The sequence below is a fragment of the Mustela putorius genome, unplaced genomic scaffold, assembly GCF_011764305.1.
Source record: "Mustela putorius furo isolate JIRA1106 unplaced genomic scaffold, ASM1176430v1.1 tig00000578_pilon_pilon_pilon, whole genome shotgun sequence".
In the NCBI taxonomy this organism is placed as follows: domain Eukaryota; kingdom Metazoa; phylum Chordata; class Mammalia; order Carnivora; family Mustelidae; genus Mustela; species Mustela putorius.
The window spans coordinates 2,839,493-2,860,702 of NW_025421422.1; the positions used below are offsets into that span (position 1 = coordinate 2,839,493).

Here is a 21,210-nt window from a genome sequence, read left to right on the forward strand (position 1 = left end):
GTGAAACACTGGGCTGAATGCTTTACTGCATATTACCCCGATTTTATGGATTAGCAGACCGAGGCTGAAATTTTAAGTAACTTACTCAAAGTCCCTCAACTACATAAGTGTCAGAGTGAGGACTCAGCCAAAGTCTATGTGATGTTAATCATATTCTGCTTATGAATTCCGATCAGCATAATTCATTCCTTATATGCCTAATATTTCTGGAGAATTTGGGAATGTTTATTGTCTTAGGAATTTTATTCATCCTGGGCACCTCAGTGGGTTAAGTCTCTGCCTTCAGCTCATGGTCATGGTTTCAGGGTCCTGGAATAGAGCCCTGCTTTGGGCTCTCTGCATAGTGGTGAGCCTGCTTCCCCCTCTCTCTCTGCCTGCCTCTCTACCTACTTGTGAACTCTCTGTCAAATAAATAAATAAAATCTTTAAAAAAAAAAAAAAAGGTAGCTCACTCTTTAAAAAAAAAAGAATTTTATTCATCCTGTAATCATTTTAGCCTCTTGATTTGCCTGGTCAAACCTCCTATAAGATAGTTAAAAGGTAAACATTTAGCTTTAACCAATTATCATAAATTCTAAATAGAATCAGTTTTATTAACTAATTCATTAGTGAAGTATTATCAGAGGCTAAAATGATAAAAAAAAATGTTTTAGAAAATTCTTAGCACTCTTAACCTCTATCTCCAGGAAAGGCCCAAAGACATGCTCTAATATACCTCTAGAAACCAGAGGACACCTGGTTAGTGAGTCTGCAGAAGAATGTGGATTAAGAAAGAAAAGCAATAAACAATTCAATAGTGATTTCTTTGGGATGTGATTTCTCTGTAGAAAAGAAGAACTTTGAGATTCGTACGTGTTTTATGGTAATTAGAGGAAAGTGCTTTTATTCAGGAGAATAAAAGATTCTGATTACTGCTTTGAAAACAGACTTTTTGATAGTGAACTAAAATTGAAAATAAGAAAGGATTCCTAATTTGGATCATTTGTAGCAGTGGATGGGAAGGGCATTGTTCTTACAATCTATTCTCATCAGATTTTAATTGTTCTAACCCACAATGACATAAAATTAAACAAACCTCAGCGATGTCCTTACAGAATTAAAATGGACTGTAGGAAATTAACGGTTTTTGTTTTTGTTTTGGAAATTATCTTTTTAAAAACTGGACACACAGGATGGATTTCATTTCAGCAAGGATTAATGATGTGTACCAAAAAATTCTATTCCAAGTAGCTAGTAGAATGTGTTTCCGAATTGTTTTCCAAAACCATGATTCTAGTCCTTATTGTGTGGCCTAAAGAAAAATCACCCAAGCCTTGGTTTTCTCATCTAGATAGTAAGAAAAATACCATGAATTTGCTTTAGTTTTTCCAAGTTTCCAGAGTCCCCAATAAAAGAGAAGTCCAAGGTTAAAAATGGAGGGAGTGCAAGTTAATCCCGTGGCTGTTCTGTTTAGCATCATGCCACCTATCACACCAGAATGACAGGCTCTTCCCATTACAGACTGTCATTAGTGACTTCAGGAACAATCGCCCTCAAATTCCCCTTAGTCCTAAGATAATGCTGCCACCACCAATATGTCAGATTCTATCTATTCCTGAGTTCTTTAACACTGACCCTTTGTGCTCAAATTTCTTCCTAGGTTCAGTTCATGCTCCCTAATGATGGTACCATATGCATTATCAAGCAAGAGGCTTTGGTATATAGCCCAAGGAGCCTGTCTCTCTGGGAAATTACTGAAGTATATCAAACTATACAAAAATCCATTCCTTGCTCTAGGTTGTATGAGAATAACATGAAAAAAGATATAAAAAATAAGAATTTTTTGGTAAATAGTAAACATTAATCACACACACACAATTCATTATCACTGGTCACCATTTGAGATGACTAGGACACAGGTAACATTCTCCAGATTGTAACATTATAGAGAAAATATTGACTACTTTAAGATCTTTACAAGTGCCACATTTAATCACAAAAGAAAAACTATTCTTAAATATAACAATATGAAGCAACTCTCTGTTGATCTTGGATTAGTCACTTAATTTCTATAGGCCCCTTATTCCTTAAAAGGAAAAAGGATAAAAGGAAAGGATTAGCTCTGATGACTTCTAATAAAGTGCCTAAGGTACTTTCTCCATGATACCTATACCTTACTTCCTACCCCATCCTACCACCTTTCCATAAGGAAGAGGTGAATCTGCACAGCCAATGCTGTAAGAAAAGGCCTCTGGTCATGCAGGCAACATAAGCGCTCATGCCTTCACTAAAGCAGAGATCAGACGGCCACCTGCTCCCTCCTTCAACTCACACCACCCAAAATACTTTGCAAGGCTACTGTGCAAGTCACAGATTTCTGACATTGAGTTAAACCTGGTCGCTCCCACATAGGAGTATTTTGCTGCAATGCTGTTCCAGGATATGTTGGGTATAGAGACAGGAAGGAGAAGGGAGTTGTGGTGAGGTTTTTCTTTTCTTAGCATTGGGGCCAGAGACAGCGGCATCCAGTGAAATGTATTCCACATGGGTCAGCTCCCACCAACAGACTGATCACTAGAATTACTGCTTATCCTTCTTTCACCACCAAATCCTTTATTCTTTAAATTCTCTGATATCTTATAGTGAAAAACTACAAAGACACAGGAAAGTTTTAAGAATTATACAGCGAATATATAAATAAATAAATCATATATATATATTTATATTCTGAGATATATATATATATATATATATATCTCAGAATATAAAGATTCTGCAATTACTAGCAATTTACTAAATGTGCTTCCCCTAGAAAGTTCATTTGTATCTCTTCTCAGTCAATCCTGGTCCCCACTTGGCTCCCAAAGGCAACCACTGATCTGTTTCCCCACAGATTAGTTTTGCTTTTTCCAGAGCTTGTTGCTAATGCAATCATAAAATACATTCTCTTCTGTTTTTTTACATCTTTTATACAATCTCATGTTTCTAAGATTCACTCATGTCACTGCATGTATTTTACAATGATATAGTGGGTTATATCCATGCTTCTGTTGAGAAACACTTGGGCTATTCTCAGATTTTGCTATTATGAACATTCTTGTACAAGTCCTTTTGCAGACTCATGTTTTCAGTTCTCTGGGGTAAATACCTAGGGGTGAACTTGGTGGACCAAAGGGTCAGTGTCTATTTTTTTAAGATTTTATTTATTTGTCAGAGAGAGAGAGACAGAGAGCCCAAGCGGGGGGAGAGGAAGGCAGAGGGAGAAGCAGGCTCCCCTCTGAGCAAGGAGCCAGATCATTACCTGAGTCAAAGGCAGACACTTAACTGACTGAGTCACCCCCGTGTTCCGTATGTTTACATTTTAAAGAAACTTGTAAGACCTTTTCCTAAAGTGGTTTTACCATTCACATTTCCAACATAGGAAAAGCAAACGTGTGACAACCATCTATGTCTTATATCCTACAACTTGATGTTATAATTGTTGCTTTCAACAGCCATAGGCATGTTTCTTAATTATGAAGAAAAAAAATAAAAGCAGTATTTTATATTTACCAGCATATTTATTATTTATGGTGCTATTCCTCTTTTCCTAAAGGTCTAAGTTTCCATTTGATACCATTTCCCATCAGCCTAAAAATCCTCTCTCAACCTTTCTTACCGTGCTCTGTTGATATTTTTCTTGGTTTTCACTTCTCTTTAAATACCTTTACTTTGCTTTCATTCTTAAAAATTATTTTTTCTCATTCTTGAATTCTGGGCTGACAGAGTTTTATGTTTTTATGTTTTCCTTTCAGCATTTTGAAAATTTTGTTCTGTCTTTGGGACTCAATTATTTCTCCTAAGAAATCGGCCATCATTAGTATAGTTGGTCCCTCTTTGTGTTACAGGTCATTTTTCCCTGGTTACTTTCAAATTTTTTTCTTTATAATTGGCTTATAGTCATTTCCCTATAAATCGCAAAGGTATAGTTCCTTTATATTTATTCTGCTTGAGGTTAGCTCAATTTCTAGAATCTCCAAATTTATTTTTACTAAATTTAGGAAAATTTTAGCCACTTTCTCTACCAGTGTTTTCCCCCATTATTCTCTTTAACTTTCTGCAACATGCATACGTGTGTGTGTGTGTGTGTGTGTGTAAGACACTTTGACATTATCCAAGAAGACACTGAGGTTCTGTTAATTTTTTTCAATCTATTTTCTCTGATTTGCAGATTAGATAATTTCAACTGACCTATCTTCAAGCTGGTATCTCCTTCTCTGTCATCTCCAATATTCAATTAAACCCATTCAGTGAGGGTGCCTGGGTGGCTCAATCAGCTAAGTGTCCAATTCTTGATTTCAGCTTGGGTCATGATCTCTGGGTTGTGGGATCAAGCCCTGAGTTGTAGGCTGCACACAAGGCAGGGAGCCTGCTTAGGATTATCTCTCTTCCTTTCTGCCTCTGCCCTACCACCCCACCAAAAAAAGAAAAACTTGGGGGCGCTTGGGTGGCTCAGTCATTAAGTGTGTGCCTTCAGCTCAGGTCATGTTCCCAGCGTTCTGGGATCAAGACCCACGTTGGGCTCCCAGCTGGGTGGGAAGCCTGCTTTTCCCTCTCCCACGCCCCTTGCTTGTGTTCCCTCTCTCGCTGTCTCTCTGTCAAATAATAAATAATTTAAATTCTTTAATAATAACAAATAAATTTTAAAAAGAAAGACAACAACATCCCATCATGAATGTTTTCACTTCAGATATTGGGCTTTTGGTGCTAAAATTTTCATTTTGCTTTCTTTACTTTCTTATAGAATGGTTCTATTCCCTTTGAGATTTTCTATGCATTCATTATGAGCATATTTTACTTTCCAGATTTGAACATAGTTATAATAACTGTTTAAAAACCCTTTGCCTATTAATTCCAACCTTTGGGTCATTTCAGGGTTGGTCTCATTGAATGCATTTTTTTCTCTTCAGTATAAATCATTTTCCAGTTTCTTCATATGTCCAATAATTTTAGAATATATCCTGAACATTGTGAATGATACATTGTAGACACTCAGGACTTTGTTATATTACCCTACAGAGTATCAGCTTTTTTGTTTTTGCAAGCAGTTAACCCTAACAAACTCAAATACCAAACTGCCCTAAAGTGAACAGCAGCTGAAATCGCTTCAGTTCCTTCAGCCTTAGCCGACTTGCTTGGAATCTGCCCTCATATGCTGACTGCAGAGATTACCCAGAGATTTGATGAGAATTTAAACACAGAATCTGGGGTTTCTCTATATAGATATCTCTTTCCAGAATTTCCTCCTTTCCTTCTGGTTACTGTCGTGAGGCCAAATAGGTCCTCCAATTCCACAATCAATAAGTCTACAGGTTTCTATACACATTTTGGTACCATTGTCGGGTATGGCACTGGCACTCTGGCAATAAAGACATTAAAACCAGGAAATTATTGGTTACAATAGTTAAATTATGGAAGTAGCCCAAGTGTCCATCTATAGATGAAGAGATAAAGATGTGATACATATATACAATGGAATATTGTATACATATATACAATGGAATATTATTAATCCACAAAAAAGAATGAAATCTTGCCATTTGCAGCAACATGGATGGATCTAGAGAGTATAATGCTAAGTGAAATAAGCCAGAGAAAGACAAATACCATTTGAGTTCACTCATATGTGGAATTTAGGAAACAAATGAACAAAGGAAACAGAGAGAGACAACCAAAAACAGATTTATAACTATAGAGAGCAAACTGATGGTTACCAGAGGGGAGGTGGGGAGGGGAATGCATTAAATAGGTGAAGGGGATTAAAAGTGCACTTATTTTGATGAGCACTGGAACTGTTGAATCACTATATTATAGACTTGAAACTAATACAACACTACACTGGAATTAAAATGAAATTTTAAAAAATGGGAAATTCATCTAGTTTTATTCCCCTCTTCCAGATTTTAATTCTCCTTCAATTTCTGCTAGCTTTTGGTCACTCTCCAGTACCTCCATGTAATTGTTTGTTTTATATTTTTCCCAAAGTTCACAGTTGTTATATGTGGCTGAGCTACTCTGCCATTATCAGAAGCAGAATCTTCCCTCCTTCCCTGTTTATCAAAAGAAAATACAGATGATTCTAGTATAAATATCAGGTACTGTGGAAAAATAAAGTTGGTCTGTGATTCACACTGACGCACTTTTTGCCTTCTGACTAAAGTTTAGAGCTATTTTAGAGTCACACTATTCAATAAAACTTTAGATAACAGAAATTTTTTTCTATGATATCTGATATGGTAGCCACTAAACACATAGACTATTGAGCACTTAAAATACGGTTATTTGTGACTGGGGAATTGAATTGTTTACCTTAATTCTAATTCATTTAATTTAATATAACTACTTGTGGCTACTACACTGGACAGTAAAATATCATCTGATTTGGTCTTTCTGTTTACAGATGGTGAGCCAGCAACAAGAGGACTTCCCAGAATATACGGCCACTAATAGCAAAACCAGGATTCAAATTTAGATCTCCTCATTCTGAGTCTGAGGTTTCTTCTACTCTGTGGAAGAGACTGCCAAACACCCTAGCTGGAAGAAGACACCCAAAAGTATAATGGAAGAAGTAATGATAGAGTAGAACTTGAAAAAATTATTTGGAAAATGGAACAGCCAAGGGCAGAATGATTTGCAAACATATCAGACATTACACATACATACATATATACTCACTGGGTGTGCAATTTTTTGAGGCAATAACTATTTTATCAGTATAAGAAAAAGAGCTTTTTTATAACTCATTACAGGCTCAAAAGCTCTGGCTCAGCTAATTTGTAATACAAAGTACAAAGAGCACAATCAAGAAATTGATGTCCTATGGCCATTCTTCACAAGTGTCTACTCTGCAACTCTTCAGTGATTTGAAGAGTTACAGCTTAAGAATCTTATTTGTTTCTTAAAAGCCTGTAAGATACACACCACTGAAAACATTGCCAAGCATTCCCCTCCTGAACTTAATACTCCCTATGAGGATATGGTTCTCTGCTAAAATGGAATGCTTTTTACCTTTTAACCTTCTCCCCTGTACTACTGGTAGTATTATAATTATTTCACTATATTCTTTGTCTCTGTCCCTGTGTGTATGTGTCACCCCCCCTCCACAAATTTTTGTGTGGACTTCATACTAATACACTAATACACACAGTGCAAAAAATGCTGCAAAAAGGTCCAAGAGAAATAGAATTGTTTTCAGAGAAAGTGCTGTGGTTGGGGTGATGTCATCAAAAACTGTCTAATTAATTTCCTGTAGCTACATCCTAAAGGAAATCTAGAAGGATCAATTTTCTCAAAAAGTCAAGTAGTCCTTGGGGAGGGGTGGGAAATAACAGTTCTTGTGAAACCAGAGGTTCATAAATTGATAATGATTATAATTTACCTTTAATCTTCAAAATTACAAATAATGAAATTTCACTTTAAAAATGTTTTATATGGGGGCATCTGGGTGGCTCAGTGGGTTAAGCCTCTGCCTTCGGCTCGGGTCATGATCTCAGGGTCCTGGGATTGGGCCCCACATCGGGCTCTCTTCTCAGCAGGAAGCCCCACCCACTCTCTCTGTGTGTCAAATAAGTAAATAAAGTCTTTTAAAAAATGTTTTATATGGTGGTTATAATCAGAATATAAGAAGTATCCTTTTGAATGTAAACTATAGGTTTTAGTTATTGACACAAAGTAGCTGCAGAAAAGTAAATTTAGTTGGTATTTACAACTGAGCTTCCATAAATCTTCCTCTCTAGCTCTGAACAAAATGAAGACCACCATTCATAAGAACCAAGGAGATGTGAGCACTCTTTACCTACTATATAAGCCTCAATGTTTTTCCTCCAGGTTAATAAGCATTTACTGACATGGGACTGGAACACTGCAGATGGTCTGCTAGAATATTTGAGTTCCTTGAGGGCAAGAACAATGGCATATCCATCTTTATACACAAAGGTATTATACCATCTGGGACACAGTAAGCACTGAGCAGTAAACATGTGTTGAATAAGGGAATGAATGGGATTATCAGTATAAATAAGCTATTCTCCTTTCCCTCCAGAAGCTGCCAATTATACAACAGGGAGAAGACAGCCATTACAAACAAATGGTAAGTACTATAACTGAGGTATCACTACGAGCTACCTTTTGCTAATCAATTAAAAAAAAATAAAAAGATTAATATCAAGGGCTTATGGGTTTAGAACAACCTTTTTGGTGTGCAATTTGAGAAAATCTTTTCATTTAAAATGTTTATAATAGTTGTGTACCCAGCAATTCCACTTGCTAGAAACGACTCCACTCCTTATGTGTACAAAGTGATTTGTACAAGGTCTTTTTTATGGCAACCATGCTTGCAAAAGGGGGAAAAAAAATTTCCTTAAACATTCCATCAGCAGATGAATGGCACAATCATAACTAAATACTAATGGTACACCATCACTAAACAGAGGTTCAAGAAAATGTGGTTGATCTGCATGTGCTAACATGAAAAGGAGTTTAAGACCACTGAGTGAAAAAACCATTTGGAAAACAATATCATATTCCCACATATGAAAAACAAAACTATAAGAGAAAATGGGCTAGAACCATGTTGCCTAATAGAAATAACTTAAGCTTTCTAATAACCACATAAAAATATAAGACAAGAAGAGTGGAATTAACAACATTTTATTTAATCCAATGTACCCAAAATATTATTGTTTTAGTCAATATAAAAACTTAGTAAAGAGATATTTGGGGTTCCTTTTTTTTTTCATTCTAAGTCCTCAAAGTTCAGTATGTATTTTACATTTATATAATGTATTATATAAATACATTTATATAATGTATTATACATTTATATAATGCCTTAATTCAAACAATTCACATTTCAAACATTAAATGCTCAACAGCCACACACAGTAGTGTCTACCACAAAGGACAATGTAGGTCTAGAAGAGAAATACTTCAAACTGGTAACAGGAGTTACTTCTGGAAAAGATAATGTTTTAATCTTTTACATCAACAACTAACTCACATATTAATTATATAATGGTAAAAATAAAAAAAGGTAAAACAAAGTAGTATGGGAATATGAATGGCTGCGCAAATAAACCTGTTCCGAGGGTTGCTCAATATCTGGGCTGAAGAAGAGAAGCAGGAAAATATAAACCTTAAAATGCCACTTACAATAGAGAACAAACTGGTGGTTACTAGAGAGAAGATGGGTGAGGCGTTGGGAGAAACTGGTAAAGGGGATTAAGAGTACATTTACCATGATGAGCACTGAATAATGTATAGAATTGCCATATTGTACACTTGAAACTAATATAATAGAGTATGTTAATCACACTAGTTTTTAAAAAATAAAATACTACTGAATTAAAAGAGAAAATAATAAAATACTCTTTACAACAGCATGCATATATGCACATGCACACACCTAAAACCTCAAGATTAAACTATAGAGAGATATGCAATAGTTCTACACTGAAAACTAATAAACATTGGGTGCCTGGGTGGCTCAGTGGGTTAAGCCTCCTCCTTCAGCTCAGGTCATGGTCTCAGAGTCCTGGGATCCAGCCCTGTACCAGGCTCTCTGCTCAGCAGGGAGCCTGCTTCCCACTCTCTCTCTGCCTGCTGCTCTGGCTACTTGTGATCTCTCTCTCTGTTGAAAGAAATAAAATTAAAAATCTTTAAAAAAAACTATAAAATATTGTAGAAATAGATTTTATAAGGCCTAAATAAATGGAGAAATATACCAAGTTCAAAGACTGTAAGATTCAAATATATATAGATATAGATATAGATATATAGATTCAATGCTCTACCATGAGGGAAAGATGGGGAAACCAAGAGCTAATTTTAAAATACATACATTTACTTACATGTACATAAATGTAAGGAACCTGAAATAGCCAAAGCAATCTCGAAGAAAAACAAAGCTACTAGAATTACATGATCAGAATTCCAGACTCATTAAAAAGCTGCAGTAATTAGGCAATATGCTATTGGCATCAAGATAGACAAAGAGATCAACAGCACAGAAAAGAGAATCCTTTATGACAAAAGCAGCACACACAGTGCAGTCTTGTGGAATATTCAGTACTGGGTCAACTGATACTCATATGAGGGGAAAAGCTGAACTTTGATCCCTAACACAAACCAAACACAAATGTAAATTCCAAGTGGCAGGGGACCTAATCACAAAAGGTAAAACAACAAAGCCTCACAGAAGACTATTTTCATGACACTGGGATACACAAACATTTTCTTAAACAGAACACAAAAGGCACAAACCATTTTTTTTTTTAAAGTGGGGTCAGAGGGGATTGATAAATCAGGCTTCACAGACATTTGTATGATAATGGGTAAAAAAGATAAAAATTGAAAAAGAGAGCTTTGGTGATGCAGAGACTATTTAATGAAACCTGAATACTAAAACCTTGCTGAGGGGTCAAAGATGGGGTCTTCTATGCAGAGGGTCTAGATTGAGTTATGGAGGGTAAAATATAAGGCATGTTTAACAAAGTACAGCAAGTAGGTTTGTATGAACAGATGATAAGGTGTATGCCATATAGAGTAGATGAAGTAATGGGAAAAGATTATGAAGGGGGTTGAACTTTATTCTGAAGGCAAGAAAAAACTATCAAAGGCTTTTAAGCAGGAAAATTGCATGATGAGAACTGAATTTTCGAGGGATAACTCAAAGATCTCACTAGGTGATGGATCAAATCAAGAAGAAATTAGAATCAGGGCAGAGTTAAAACATTTCACAAATCACAGTGTTTACATTCTCCAGAGTGACAAGAAGTATGCAAAGTTACCTAATGGATAAACAATACTTTTTCCAAGCATGTTCAGTTTACTTAACTATCTGGGGGAAAACAATTTTACACTGAATTAAGCCCTGATATTACATAGGCATATGCAACTGTCTATGAATCATTTAAATGATAGTGACAACAGTAATGCCAATAATAACAGTAGCACCATGGTTGAATTCTTATTGTGTCTCAGGCACTGTGCTAAGGATACACTGTATATGAACTCGTTTAATCCTTACAACAATAAGCAAAGTAGTTACTATTACAATCCCTTACAGAATTATCTACTCAGATATTTATGTTTCCATATTCTTTTTATTTTTTATTTACCTGCTATTAAGATTTCACAATCCCTTACACAATGCTGATGGTATAACTTGGTGCAACTACTATGGAAAGCTGGTAAACATCTAATAAATCTAAACATATACATGACCCAATGCTTAACAGATACACGTGCTGATGTTTCCCAAAAGATATATACAAGAATGTTTATTAGTAGCTTTTTCATAACAGCCAAAAACTGGAAACAGCTCTCCTGTCCATCACACTTAGAAGAGTTTAGATAATTTTCACGATCACATGGTAATAAGTGGCAGGGCCAAAGTTCAAGTTTGTCTCTAACCTAAGTTCACACTCTCAACTACACTGAACTATACTTGAAAGAAAGAAATTACCTACTTATGGCAGCAACTCCAGGCTATACTCATATGTCCAAGCAGTAAACACTCTCTCCTCTTCACTTGATGGAGAGTACATGTTAGTGTGGGAAGTTCTGCAAGGGTCCAGGCAAATGATGGCACAGAGGAAGGCACAGGCCAGCAAAGAGACTGCCAGAAAAAAGAGAACCCAGTAACAAGCCAAACATGAGATTTAGGTGGCTTGGACAACAGGACAAACAGGAAATGCAGACATAGGCACAGATTGAGGGCTAAGTTAGGCATACAGAATTGAAGGTGTGTGTCCAGGAGGCAACTGGATAAAGAAATATGATGCCCAGGAGAGAAATAAGACTGATGAAAAAAACTTCAGAGTCATCAGCATATTTGCATATCAGATTCCCTGAATAGAGAACAACATTGCTAATACAACATAATTTATGCGTTCTTCTGACAATTAATATTGGCTCATAGGAAGGTCTCTGTGGGCACCTGAAATTAATTTTCAAACCATTAAAGCAGATAGAAGGTTAGTTAGAATGAAAAATTCCTGTGGAGAAGGTATCACCTCCCCTACTAAGTATGATGGTGACTGTATAGCAGAAAAACCTATTGTTCTTTAAGGTAAGTGGACAAAGTGGTTCCAGGCTGCTATGTCACTATTTGGGAAAATATTAAAATGTACTATAGCCAAAGATGTGAAATGCAGAATGAGGTAGCTTGTTATTCTTATAGTCACAGCATTCACAGTGGTTAGCTTTTGTTTCAAAAGGCAGTTTCCTATTATTTTATCTCAATATCAAAATAATGTAAAAGGGAAACCAAGGCACAGTTTGAGGTCACAGATATAATATGAGAATAGGGTAGTCATAAAAAGTACATTCTCTGAACTTTTTGTACTCAAGAGGAAGAGTGATACTTTTGGGGGGAGTTTTCAAAGTTCTAATGGTGTAATAATTAAGAGGTAAAAAAGTAGGTATATAACACATGGATACAAATGCACAACACTATCATTATTTGCAAAAAATTCCCATTACAAGAAAATTAATTAGGAATCAACAAAAAATTATGAGGTATAAGAGAATTTTCATATGGGCAAAACATGCAAAACATGTAAAACAAACACCCTTCCTGTATGCCATCAATACTCCCCTCAAAGTTTCAGACCCTAAAAGGCATAAAAAGTGAAATGCAAGCACAGATCAGGCTCCTGAATAGAAGACTGACTACTGAAAAGACATCAATTTATCTATAATTATATGTAAATTCCAACAAAAATACCAATGGAAGAGTCTCCAAAATTTGACAAAATGATTTTAAAATGTATTTGGGGGTAGTGAGGGGAGAAAAGATATTGTAGACATTTTTTTAAAAAGAATAATGTTATGAAACTTGTAGCAGATGTAAAATGCATAATGAAGCAACAATAAGCAAAAATTTGTTTTTGAGCACAAACTGTCCAACAGCTCACTGGGCTGATAGAGTTAGGCCCAGGATCAAATCAACACAAAATAACCAACATAAAAAAATAAAATAAAATAAAACGTAAAATAACCAACATCACAATAGAAAAAGACAGGATGAGTATTAAAGCTCTTTATAAAAAACATTTTTTAAAATAGTCAGCCCTAGGGTGCCTGGGTAGCTCAGTTGGTTAAGTACCCACTTCTTGATTTCGGCTCAGGATCATGAGATCAAGCCCTGCAGGGGGCTCCTCGCTCAGTGTGGAGTCTGCTTGAGATACTCTCTCTCCCTCTTCCTCTGCCCCTTCCCCACCTCTCTCTCTAACAAATAAATCTTAGGGGGGAAAAAAGTAGCCTCAAGAGCAGTCAAATGCAGTGTAAAACAGTAAGATATCACTTTTTTTTACTCATCAATTTGACTTTTTAATTTATTTACTCTTTAGTAATGCCTTGTGTTGGCCAGTTCAGGGAAATGGAACTTCTGATACATTGCTGGTAGGACTAAAAACAGATACAGCCTTCCCAAGAGCTATTTAGCAGTAAGTATCAGAAGCCTTAATATGTTTTTCCCAAGAAGCCCACTTTTAATAATTTAGCTAAAGGAAATGATGGGGGATATGTTCAGAGATGTATTTACAAAGATGTTTTTCCAGATTTCATAATACCAAAGCTTCTGAAACAAACTAAATGTATTACAGTAAGGATATAGATGAAATGATTTGTGACCAAATCATAAGACTTTCAGGAGAATATTTAATAAAATACATAAATGTATAAAAATTAAGTGAAAAAATATTAATGAAAAAACAAGGTATTAAAGTTATCACAGGAGGACTTCAATTTTTGTTTGGATAGGTCTAAACAATCATTATGTATATATATGAAAATCCAAGGCTTATGGCTGGTTATTTTCATGAGTTTTTTTATATAATTGGATAAAACTAATAAATATTACCTTTTAAAACAGCTACGCTTATGAGCATAACGAATAGGATGGCAGAAAATAGTATCTGATCTTTGCTAATGGTATGAACTATCTCATCTCTCACAAGTGATATAAGGGATCACCTGACTGATATGTTAACCAGATCTGAGAAGCCTGCATGCCAATTTCTACATCACAGTCAGGGGCCAACATGAGTTCCACCTGTTTCACAAAGCACCCACAAGTCTATACCAGTCTCTCTCTCTTCTGGTATTCGAGCATCTTGGCAGTGATTAATTATTTATTTATTGCTCGAGCATTGTTTTGATATTTTTGTTATCTTAAAGTCTGTCTCAAAGATAACATAAACCCCTCACGGGGAGTAACCCCACCCCTACTGCCTAGACCCAGAACCCTCAGCACAGTGCTGTGTACATGTTAGATACATCGCAAGCAGATATCACACTTAACTGAATCATATCACAGAAGACTGGCCAACCAAAACTTTGAAACTGAATGAAATATATATGATTGTAATAGTTCTCCTTAGGCATTTTTATGTTCCTTTAAGTTCTGGACCAATATCAACTCTAGTTTTAACAGCTACTGGCTGGTTTCAGGGATGTGGGAATAAAGATTTCCAGCTAAATGCAGAAAGACAAGTAGCAGCACTCAAATACAACATTAAAAATTAAGAAAAAAGGTAAGAAAATGACATTACATTCTCAAGAAAATGAAGAGTACCCTATGATTCCAGAGGCAAATACAACAGAAGAGACACAGTGAGAGTCAAGAGAAATTCTATAGGTCAGTCTAGAAATCAGATAAATATGCCAACACAGAGCAGGAGCATGGGCTAGAAAGAACTTCCCAAAAGAAGGCTTCTGTGGTGGCCAACCTATGGCTAACCAATAAGCAGAGTGGGCAACAGGGAAAGTGGAAGAGCCAGAAGAGAATTGTAAAAATTATTCAAGTTTTGATAATGAGAAAATTTGAAGAGAAAATTAATGGGGAAAAAAAAAAGAAAATTAATGGGATTTTTCAACTTGGAAAAGGAGAAGCCATAGGCCATTAATTACAGGAGCTGAACATTCTCTATCTAGTCCCAGAGGGCTAAAATCAGTCTTACTTATACATAAGGAAGGTTTCCCAATAGACAGACTTGTGAACTACTGTAGTAGTGGTTAACCAGAGGCCAAAAGAGGGGGAAACAGGGTGTCTGTGGCCAAGTGGAAATTCCAAGAAGGGAATATTTGGGGAGGGAATTGGTTCCAATGCAATCTCAAGGTCCCCTTCACCCTTATAACCAGTGATTTCTTAATAACGTATTGTACAGCAAAGGTTTATAAAACCTAGAAAACACAGGCTAAAGAAAATTACAATATTAAGAATAAGGAAGGCAGAAAACTTTCACTTCTCCTTTTTTTTTTTTCACTTCTTTTTAATACCTATGATAATCTTATATCCTAATTACAAGTCTTTCTACCCCATCCAGTAACTGGGCTAATACATATGCATCCCAAAGGTCAGGAAAATACAGTATAAATGCAGCTTTTGAAATACTTAGAGCCATCCCAGCCTTCACTAAATGGCCCTATCTAGACAACTAAGCTGTTTTAGTTCTTAAACCTGGTTCTCACTTAATGCCATCAGCTTTTCTGTGTCTAGAAGTCTGATCCCTCTTTTCAATCTCTTAACATCAAGAAGTCAGATCATCTGGCTTATAAGAATTGTTTGTAAACTAAGAGTAAATAGGCAAAGAGAAAAGTAGTTAGGTAACTCTCTTGAAAATATTATCACCTAAAGTCAATCTCTCTCGAATGATACATTTTAGTAGCTTTCAAAGGCTTTTTTTCTGACACCCACAAATGAGAGAGACTTTATGGAAGTCTCTCACCTTCCCAAGAGGAGAGTACAGCACACTATTAAAACAAAGGCTTTTTTCTTCCCCAGTCCCCTCCTAGTGGATGACCATGTTCTAGAGACTCAAAGATGCTAGGTCATTTAAATAATAAAAATAATCTCTATAATATTCCACAGTGAAATGCTAAGATGTAACTAAATATATTTCCCAATACATAGATTGATTCATAAATTTGTTGTTGCCTCTATTACCCGTCTCTTCCTTATTAATAAAATGTATTAGAAGCTACCATTTATGGAATTCCAAGCACCATTCTAGGTATTTTACATATACATTATTTATAATCCTATCATAATTGTGTAAGGAAGAAATATAATCATTATTTTCTAAGAAAGAAAACAGAGGCAAAGAGGAGCTAAGTAATAATTTCCCTAAGATTCCAGAGCCAGAAAGTACTAGAGCAGGGATTCCAGTCTGGGTCTATTTTATTCCAAACTCTACCCTCTCTCCACTTTGCAAGCACTTTCTCATGCTGTATCTACCAGATATCAGCTCTCTGAGAATATTACATTCCATTTCTCTAATAAAGATAGGATAATATTCTTCATCATTGTAATTCAGGTCTCTCAATCACACTTAATATGCTTCTACCACCTGAGTTTAAAATCCGCCAAAGAAATAAAATGAAGAGTTTGCAGTATGCAGTACTAATACTCCATCTCAAATAAAGCAAATGGGTGCTTCTTTAATTTAATGGATATATCATGAAGATACCATTTTTTGTTAATTTTACATGGGTTTCCTCCTTTCATATTTGAATAGAATAAGAGTCATGCATCCGAATAATGCAAGCTGTTAAGATCCTGAGGTCAGAGACCAAAGTCTTACTCAATTCTATAGGCCCAAGGTGCATATGTGGTAGACATTCTACACCTGATTGTCATTAAAGATAGAGGCAATGATTATCAACCTCTAAAAGTAATATTTTACGATATGTAAAACATTCGGAACAGCAATAAAGACTCCATGTTTCAAAAAACATGTTTTTGGTCTGCAGGTAAACTTCCTACCTCTCGATCCTTGAGTTTCATAGCAAGCACCAACTGATGCCTGTGGTTAGTGAGAGCCTCCCGATAATTTCCTTTGGAGAAGAATGCAGAGCCCAGATTTCCATGAGCTCGGCATTCTCCTGTCTGGTCACCTAAAGTGGATTTAAAAAAAAAGATAAAATTTCTCTAAGTTAGAGTGTTAATTGTAATTTATAATGCCCATCTTAATTTAAGAACCACAGATTTATTAGCTAAGATTTCATTTGCCTTCTTTTAGAAAAGTATTTTCTTTTTCTACAAGACTCATTGTAGTAAGTTATGGTTCTAGAACTTAAAGCTCTGGACAATAACTGTTGTTATAACATAAACTACATTTGGGGACATAGGTATCCTGGAAATGAGAGGTTAAAGACCTTGACACAAACAAGCTGCTATGAGTCACCTCAATGCTCTGCTAAATGACCTCAGATTCTGAACAACCATCAGCATGTTGATTCAGTCATTTAACTAAACCCACTATGACATGTTGCTTCTTTACAACGGTGCTGATGATAGATCGACTATACTCTTCTCTTCCTGCAGTGCTGTAAGTCACTGAATAATCACTGTAACAACGATCATAATCATAAACCACACTTATTTTACAGATGAGGAAATGGTAGAACCAAGAGGTGAGGCAACTTGCAGAAGGTCATATAGCTAGTAAGTGGCAGAATGGGGATTCTAAACTCAGCCTTCTGGCTCCACAGGCCACACTCTCAACCACTGCACTATACTGTTACTTCTGACAAAATGCTGAAAGATAGACAAAAATTAAAATTAAGATGAAGGATTCACCCATCAATACTATCACTTGGGATATTAAATCTGTTAGCCAAAATCTCTGAAGAGGGCAATGAATATGTTAATATGTTAATATGTTAATCCACAGAACTTTTTTTATAAGAAAAGCCCTGAAGCCCTAAGTGGTGTAAAACAGAGAACATTCTAGAGACACACTCACTTTTCATTGCATATGTTATTCCCATCCATGTGAGGCTAATCAGCTTTATTTCCTTTCTGTATTGAAATAAAAGACAGAAGCAACCCTACCTAAGGTCTTGGCTACATCCAAGTCCTGCTGCATGTATCCAGTACTCTTCTCCGTGTTTCCGAGAGACCAGTAAGCACTGCTCAGGGCAGAGAAAACAGAACCTCTCAGTTTGAGGCTGCAGGTGCCAATCTTGAGAGCAGCTTCTAAGACAACCACAGAGGCCCCATGATGGCCAGCTGTCAGGAGTTCCTGCCCAACCACAGACACGACAACAAAGGGGCTCTTGTCCAGTTTCATTTTCTGAAGCTGCTGATAAGTGGGCTCGAGGGAGTCTGGGGAGAAAAGAAAAAGGAAACAAGAAAATGTAGGATGATATACAAAACAATCTTTTATAATATGCTCTAGAAACAAATGTGTATCGTACCTCTTTATGGGGCATTTCAAGTACAAACTCTTCAGCCCTTAATTTAGCACCACCCCGAGTGTCCACTTATCCATATGACCCCGTAATCTCAGCCTCCGTCTGGTAGGTAGTCTCCTTCTTCACACTGCACCTGCGTAAGCCACACCCACCTTCTCTTCTGGTCTTTCTTTGACTTTAGCATGCCATTTCCCCCAGACAGTTTTCCCTCCTCCATCCTGCTGTCTTCTCAAAATCTTATAAACACAACCCTAAAGTTTGGACTCCACCATATGGTATTCCCAGGCCCTCCAGCCCACCTGACTCTTCATATCTAAACTTTGGCTGCATTTTTATAATAGGTATTGCTGTTCTACCCTTAACTATTTTAGAATTGTTCCATGTATGTTAATTTTTAAGGCATTTCCCCAGCTAAATGCGAACACTGCTATAGAGTGTTTAATGCTTTATAATAATGCCATAGCAATTGGCACAATGTGGACACTAAATCGAAAGCTTCCTGTTGCAACACAGGTGATAGTCCCTAATACATCTGGAGTTCAATAAACCTTTGTGCAATCTGAATCTGAATGACTGATTAATAGAACTCCATCTACCTTTTCCCTGGAAGATGAACTCAAAGACACTCTCCCAACAAAATCCCCATCATCCTCACTGCAACCCAGCATCCGCTGCTTCTTCTAAGACCAGTATGACCAAATAAAAAAGTATTACCAGCTTTTGTTGGGGTGACAAATGAAAGCATAAAAGAAAAACATCACCTGAATGTACTAAGGTAAGACAGAAGACAAAATTAAGGTTGATCTCATTTTATTTTCATGTGGTATCTGGAAAGGACATGGACTAGGGCTCTGAAAGCCACAAAGAGATTCTTTCCACTTGAGTCTTAGAGAATGACCTCTAAGTGCCTTCTCCCCCCCCCATTTTTTTTTTAAAGACAATCGCAGAGCCACTGGCTATAACCCTATAATGACGTGGCACTTACAACACATTTGTTAGCTTTCATGAAAAACTATTTCACATTAGTTGTTCCCCTGTACATATGTTAAAAAAAAAAAAAAACAAACTATTAAAACCCTGGTCTCTTTAAATCTTGAATATCTCAGCCAACGGTTCTGCATTAAAATGTAATTTTTATAATTTATGGCTTTGAATTTCAACTCCACACTGAGGAGCTCTCATCTGAATCAACATTACCACAGAAACCTCGAAACCTACTGATGCCTAAAGCATTTCTCCCCCTTCAATCAGATCACTAAATAGAGAACAAAGAACATTTTTACACCTGTCAAGATGCAAGTGTGAGTAGTACCAGTAAACACTAGCTGACCAATAGGGTTAAATACAGGCACAAGAACCCAGGAATTACTAGAATAGAAAATAGTACCATACTGAAATCAATGTGAGCAGAATTTGGTGGTACCCACTGATGGGTCTGGGAGTCAATGATGATCTTACTAGCATCCCACCAGCCAATTAGCAGAAGCAAAAATAACAGAATTTTGAAGCCGAAAAGACCTTGAAAATACCCATCTTAGCAATGATGCCTCTAAGTTCTGAAGTGATTTACCTAAGTTCAGACAGCTTAGAACAGAGCCAAGACCAGAACCCACTGCAGGGCTCTAAGGCCAGGCTCTCTGATGCCATACCAGGCAAAAATTTCAGTTATTGACAAAAGAAACCAATCTTGGCTGGTTTTAAGTAGAAAAGAAATGCACTGAAGATCTATTGCCAAGGGCAAAAAAGCAGGCCTCCAGACCCACAGTCAAAATCGTGCCACAAAAACTCTATAGTGAAAGCAACATGACCATCAAAACTAAACCCAGGACACCTCAGCTTCCAATGCTGCCTCCGCCACCACTGAATGCCACCTTTAGAAAACAGATGTCACAACTGCCAACCAACACCGTCCGAACAAACTCTGTGCTAACCTTTCTTCTTTGAACCTTTAGCTCCTAACTCAGAGGTGGCTCTTAGCTGCAAAGGAGGATGGGAACATTAGGATCTGATGATTTCAGCTTTTACAGTGGAAGGCAGGGGGCAGAAGTAGAAAAGGGAATTCCCAAAACACGGGAAGAGCATTCAGACACAGAGAGACCAAAATGACTACTTGTCAACAAAGATATCGTGCTTCAGCTGGTGATTTTTTTTTTAACCATAGCAATCATAGCCAAAAAAGGAGCCTTCTAACTGAACTCTAAAACTGTATCATGTTAGAAAGAAAAGAAAACATTGCCATAATTAAAGGACTAAGGGAAATACCTGGAAGATGACCCCTGCCAAAAAAGGAAAGAAAGAAAGAAATCTTCAATTGTACAAATTTACACTAAATAAAAACACAGTTGAAGGAACAAGAGGTAAAAGAACAAATTTCCAGTTGCAGTACATTGGAAAGAGACTATAAATAATTAACAGACAAAATAAATGTAAGCTCATATACATACATGTCATAAGAGTTTGGAAAAGGGAGTGATTATTAAGGGTAATCAGAAAGCCTCATGGTAACACAACTTGATTTCTTGGAGAAAGGGTAGGTAGGACTTGGACAAGTCTTTGGTGTCTTTTTTTTCCCTGTGAGAGTAGAGGGTATTTTAGGCAGATTTGTCCTAAACAAAGGTGCCAGGAGAAGATAGGCACATGGAATGACAGAGAATGAAGAACAGGCCAGCTTGAAGGGACCAGAGACCATTATAGGAAAGGAAGCAAATGTGGAATAATGGGCGGAAATACTCAGCTAAGGAAAAAGAGACGTGGATTTCAAAGCTACACAACTTCTACCTCCTTACTTTGTCAGGTATAGATTGTGACTCTGGTAGTGGTTATATAAATCTATAATGTTATAGATATGCCTATGTCTATATATACTTGTGGACACATTCACATAAACAAATACATATGTACATACATGGATGTACATCTATGTGCATAGATATGTATGTGCACAGATATATACATAAAAGTCCATTTCACTTTCTGTATATTTAAATTTTT

The 21,210-nt window shown here is 36.5% G+C and overlaps 1 protein-coding gene across 6 annotated transcripts in view; it reads right to left on the minus strand.

Annotated features, from left to right (window-relative positions):
* TTC28 (tetratricopeptide repeat domain 28) overlaps positions 1-21,210 on the minus strand; it is a 641,796-nt gene that overhangs the window by 274,573 nt on the left and 346,013 nt on the right. For all 6 annotated transcript variants that reach the window (XM_045081529.1, XM_045081528.1, XM_013063444.2 and 3 more), the window contains 2 exons: positions 17,858-18,130; positions 16,787-16,917 (listed from right to left, as the gene is read on the minus strand). In XM_045081529.1, coding sequence (XP_044937464.1) covers positions 16,787-16,917; positions 17,858-18,130 — 404 coding nt within the window. The remainder of the gene's footprint in view (positions 1-16,786; positions 16,918-17,857; positions 18,131-21,210) is intronic.